This window comes from Herpailurus yagouaroundi, unplaced genomic scaffold (genome assembly GCF_014898765.1).
Source record: "Herpailurus yagouaroundi ecotype Mexico unplaced genomic scaffold, PumYag 28, whole genome shotgun sequence".
Classification (NCBI taxonomy): domain Eukaryota; kingdom Metazoa; phylum Chordata; class Mammalia; order Carnivora; family Felidae; genus Herpailurus; species Herpailurus yagouaroundi.
Genome location: NW_024412376.1, coordinates 4,948,313 through 4,954,312, shown reverse-complemented (window position 1 = coordinate 4,954,312; position 6,000 = coordinate 4,948,313). Strand labels below are relative to the sequence as shown.

General features: G+C 35.8%; 1 protein-coding gene across 1 annotated transcript in view; it reads left to right on the top strand.

The window, feature by feature from the left end:
* The window catches only part of LOC121039933 (A disintegrin and metallopeptidase domain 3-like), a 143,698-nt gene that overhangs the window by 99,137 nt on the left and 38,561 nt on the right, over nt 1-6,000 (top strand). The window contains exon 16 of the mRNA XM_040490388.1: nt 5,633-5,719. Within this exon, the coding sequence (XP_040346322.1) occupies nt 5,633-5,719 (87 nt within the window). The remainder of the gene's footprint in view (nt 1-5,632; nt 5,720-6,000) is intronic.

The following is a 6,000-nucleotide window of genomic DNA, read 5'->3' as shown; positions in this document are numbered from 1 at the left end:
TCTTATACCATACACAAACATAAACTCAAAATGGATGAAAGACCTAAATGTAAGACAGGAAACCATCAAAACCCTAGAGGAAACAGGCAACAAACACTTTGGCCTCAGTCACAGTGACTTCTTACTAAATATGTCTCCGGAGGCAAGGGAAACAAAAGCAAAAATGAACTACTGGAACCACATCAAAATAAAAAGCTTCTGCACAGTGAAGGAAACAATCAACAAAAAAAGCCAACCGGTGGAATGGGAGAAGATATTTGCAAATGACATGTGGGATAAAGGGTTAGTATCCAAAATCTATAAAGAACTTACCAAACTCAATACCCAAATAACAAATTGTCAATGTAATTTTATTAAAAAAATTTTTTTTTTCAACGTTTATTTATTTTTGGACAGAGAGAGACAGAGCATGAACAGGGGAGGGGCAGAGAGAGAGCGAGACACAGAATCGGAAACAGGCTCCAGGCTCTGAGCCATCAGCCCAGAGCCCGACGCGGGGCTCGAACTCACGGACCGCGAGATCGTGACCTGGCTGAAGTCGGACGCTTAACCGACTGCGCCACCCAGGCGTCCCCTTTTTTTTAAAATTTTTTTTTTTCAACGTTTATTTATTTTTGGGACAGAGAGAGACAGAGCATGAACGGGGGAGGGGCAGAGAGAGAGGGAGACACAAAATCGGAATCAACGTAATTTTAAAGAAGAAAATGGAAACTGGAAATTCATACTACCAAATATCAAGATTTATTGTAAAGTTAAAACAATTAAAGCATTGCAATATTGGTATGATGATAAACTGACTTCTAGACTAAAATAGAAAATATTATTTCAGAGGAACTGCAGATCAAAATGTTTTAATAAATACCTCAGAGAAAGCTTAGGGTCTGATATACTCAAAGATTTCTTAAATGCTACAAAATGAGTTAAATATAAAGGAAAATATTGATAAATGTATTATGTGATGATTAAAAATTACAGGTAGAGATTTGGGGTTCCAGAATGATGTATTATACATACTTTTCTATTGTGTACAGTTAAAAACAGTTTTATATGTAAAGCTAACATAATACTGTGAAAGCTGAAGAGAGAAAGGCAAGACTAGGTAGGGACTTTGGAACCCAAGGAACAACACAGCAGTGAGTTTCCTTTCATTTTTGCCTCATATATCGCAACCTGGGTGTCAGAAAAGCTAGCAACTCGGAAGTGCCAAATGGAACTGACAAAAAAGAGTCATCAAGGAAAGCCTGACTTCTTTATCCAAAGGGGCAGTCAAGAAAACAGTATACTTTTAAATAATAACTGCTCTACTTCAACCACACAACATAGAAAGAATTGTGGTCATACCTTCACTCTAACCAGGGTGGTATGAGCAGAAGCCTACTGGTGTCTGTCTTTCCCTGACCCTTGTAGTAATTAGGAGGCCCTCTCATCTCAGGTGATATCTCTTGTCCCTTGTCTAGAACTCTAACAGAGAACTGCTAAAACAGGTTTAAACAGGATTCAGAATCGCATAATATTCAAAATATCTAGGTTTCAATAAAAAATCAGTCTTAATACCAAGAACCGAGAAAATCTCAATTTGAAAGAGAAAAAAACACTAACATCATAACACCAAGATTACACCAATATACTTTAAAGAATGTAAAGCAGCCATCATTAGCGTATTTCAAGAGCAATTACAAACATGCTCTTGAAACTACTAATGGAACGATAGAAAGTTCCAGCACACACAGAGAAGATATAAAAAAGAACCAACTGGAAATTTTAGAAATAAAAAAAAAAATTATAGGGGCACATGGGTGGCTCAGTTGGTTAAGTATATGACTCTTGGTTTCAGCTCAGGTCATGATCTCACAGTTTTGTTAGTTTGAGCCCCGCATTGAACTGTGCTGACAGAGCAGAGCCTGCTTGGGATTCTCTCTCTCTCCCTCTCTATCTGTCCCTCCCCCACTCACAAATAAATATTTCTGTCTCTCTCAAAATAAATAAATAAACTTAAAAAATAATAATTTATAAAACTCGGTGATGGGCTCAGGAGCAGAATGAAGGTGGCAGGGTAAAGAATCAGTAAAGCTGAGGATAGAACCATAGAAAATACCCAATCTGAATAACAGAAAGTACACTGAAAAACAATGAATAGAGCCTCAGGGATGTGTGAGATTATAGCAAAAGATATAATATCCATGATATTGTCATTCTAGAAGAATAAGAGAAAGAATTTAACAATGGAAAAGTATATGAGGAAATAATGCCTGGAAAGTTTCCAGATTTGCCAAAAAGGCATAAGCCTAAAAATGCAAGAAGCTGAAAGAATGTCATATAGGATGAACCTAGTAAAATTCACAGTTGGATACAGCATAATTAAATTTATGAAAATTAAGACAAAGAATCTTAAAAGTAGTGAGAGTGAAACAACATCTTACCTTCAGGGAAAATACAATTACAATGACAAGAACTGAAATGAGACCATATGGGAACTAGATATACAAATGCCACAGATTACTGTGCTGATTTGTCCCACCAGCCGTATGACTGCTTAAAGCTTTACAGATCAATTCACTCATCTCTCCAGCAGTGATTGTCTCCTGGGAAAGTCTGATCATTAGCCTATGCCCAACTGGCCAATGTCCCCATGTGGGGAAAACAAAGAAAGGAGTGAGGGAGGAAGGAAATGGAAGAAACGGAAGTGAAGGGAAGGGGGGAAGTGAGGGAGGAAGAAAGTTTCTCCCTATTTGGTTCAGTAGGAGCTTTAAACTGGCATGACTTTTTACTCTCACACTATTGCTAAAAAAAAAAAAAAAAAAAAAAAAAAACTAACTGGCAGCCTTTTCCATGTGACAGGGGTTTGTCACATGACAGTCTTCATTGTGGAAACTGGCTTTTAGGCCATGATACTGCATTGGATGGCCCTCTTCTAGAGGACAAACCATTTGAAAAGCCCCAATTCTGTAGTCACCATTAATTCAGTTGCTTTAGAAAACAAAATACCTTTCTAAACTTTCTCCTTTGGGATAAAAGTGTTGTGTCGACTAAATTTTGTAACTGAGAGAAAGGAGAGGTGAGTAGTGAATATGAAAGCTAACTACTTCTGTGGTTTTGAGGACAGATTTCCATTGATAATTCTGCATTTTAGCCACCCTTCCCTACCTGCCTTTTTGACTCTTCTTCCTCTGCTTTTCCTTCTTACTCAGGCTGCAGTTCCTCCAGAGCATTCAAGGTTGATCAACCAGGGTCTCTCCTTTACCATTGTATTTGATGATGTTGCTTCCTCGCCTCATTTTATCCACCAGGGCCTTCATTTTATTTCAAAATCCCAGGAAGTTCTTAAATCTTTTATCTTCAAATTGCCTCTTTCTGATACTCCTTTACTCACATTAATTAGGAAAAGGGGAGCTGTTGTGAGTGAATTTGATGTGGAGTTTTTCTGTGGTTATTTTAAAAATTCATCCAAGATATACTTTATTTTATGTGTTACTTTTCCTTGTTCAGTTGATTTCAGAGTGGTTGGAAAGGAAAGACTTCTTTATCTTACTCTCAGTAAATGTGGGTCCTTTGTAAAAATTATCTTGATAGATAAAAAGAAAGAGGGAGAGGAGGGAGTCTTTATTTATTAACATCTAATAGAAAGTACATCTGGAAGAAAAGTACATCTTCCTTATTAATCATAATGAAATTTTAAATAAAACACTCATATATTGAATACTGTTATATACTGGGTGAAGAGTATACTGCATGGAGATAGGCATATTCCAGCAATGTAAGTTTGCTTAATATTGGATATGACAGAAAGCCTTCTGATTTTTTTATTTATAAGGCTTAGAACAGGAGAAGTGATTCTAGTTCACGTACATAGGCCAGGGAAGATGAACATATCTCAGCACATTCATTTCAAACTTGAAAAGGGATATGTTTGGGACATTTAAATGTCCAAAACTAGATAAGCTAATCAATGAATTGATGATTAAAATTAACTCCCTTTTTCTTACCTGGGACTCTACAAAGATATGCTTATATAATCCAGGCATTTCTCTTTAGGAAATATGTATTTTCTTATATTGTTTTTTCTTTTCTTTGAAACATGGTATGGCTGCTTCTGGGACACTGTTTGTGTCTCTTGTTCAAAGAAGGAAGTCTTATATATTAGTTTATATTCAAAACATCATCTCAACCATTGCCCAGGCCTAGCTACTTTTGTAGCGTCTCTTGTTTTTGCTGTCATGACAAAAGAGCCAGCTGCAAATTGATCTGTTACTTGAAGGAAATTGTATCAGAAGCATGGGTCTTAACTTTTCCTGACTTTTCCCCCTAAAGACAACCCAATGAAATATGACTAGTTAATATTGCCTCAATGGCAATGTTTAAGGAGCACTAGAATGAAAATGATTTTGTGCACAGGTAATGCTGGTTTGTACAAAATTTTGTTATTCTTGCTGGCTTCATCAGAGCACTTCCAGTTACTGAACAACTGATATTCTATCCTTTATGATTGGTTAATGGTGATAGAAAATAATGATTTTTAAGACTATTCATCATACAATGTATATTCTATCAGATAACCTGAGAAAAGCTGACAGATAATTTTTACTGACTTCCCTAAAGATATTAAAATTAAATTAAAATTTGGATAGAGGAATAAGCACTTAAAGTCCACATGCAAATGAGGTAAATAAACAAATAATTTAAAAAGTATCTTGTGTTTAGTGAGCATTTACTATGTGTGTCCAACAAATTATTTCATCCTTATAACCTACATTTGAATAAATTTGGGTTATCAATTGCTGTTCCAAATTCAAAGTTGGAAAAGCTAAAGCACGGAGGGATTAAGTAACTTTCTCTAGAACACGGTGCGAATGTAAAAGACAAGAGATATTGTCATTAAAGTTGAAAATAAATATAAAAATTATAAGAACACTGATATTTAGCATTGATCAATATGAGGCTCTGTGACTAAAGTAGTTCCTGCACTGAGTATTGGCTCTATCAGTAACTTATGCATGTCCCCAAAACAGCACATTTATTTTTTCAAATATAAAATGAGGATGGGGCCCCTGGTTGACTCAGTTGGTTAAGCATCCAACTTCAGCTCAGGTCATGATCTCACGGTTTGTGGGTTCCAGCCTGGCATCAGGCTCTATGCTCTCGGAGCCTGGAGCCTGCTTCAGATTCTGTGTCTCTCTCTCTCTCTGTGCCCCTACCCCGCTTGTGCTCTCTCTTTCAAAAATAAATAAGTAAACATTTTAAATGAGGATAAAAACATCTCTTTCACGGGGTCAATCTGAGTATATACTATTAAAATGCATAGAAATGCCAGATCCTAGCTCATTACAAATAGTACAAATTGGCTGTTTTTGTTCTTACACCAATTAGTATCAATAAACTCACAGCTGTGCTCCCTCATGGGGAAAATAGAATCTCATTCTCAAAATTTTATGTGTAGTAATTATATGCCATTTGGACTCCCAGCTTCTTTTATTAGAAGAAGTAGATGTCATGAAATCCAGAGTGGTGTGTGCGTGCATGCTGTGTGTGTGTGCATGTGTATCTGTATCTATCTTCTGCATCTAATTTCTGTATCAAGTACAATTGCTCAACTCTTGATTTTAAATATTTTCTGTTGGTCGTTTTAACATTTCAGTATTGTTATAAAGGATTCTGTAGAGAAAGAAGTGAGAACCCAGTAAAAACAAATTGTGACTCAGTAAAAAATTGCAGTGGACATGGGGTATGTAATAGTTTCTCTATTTTTATATATAGTGTTTAAAATCCATTAGTGGCATTTTCCACTAATAATAAGGTTAAGAATAATTTGATATGGAAATTTCTTTTAGAAACTTGAAGTTAAATTAGGAAACGGATTCCACTACTTATACTTATGTACATGATTTATGTGTTAAGATTATTAAAGGCCTCATGGGCTAATAAGCTTTGAACTTTGTACAAAAATGCAAAATGAAACAGTCTGTTATTATGTTAGATTAAGAGTGTGAAATTTTGGAAATGGGC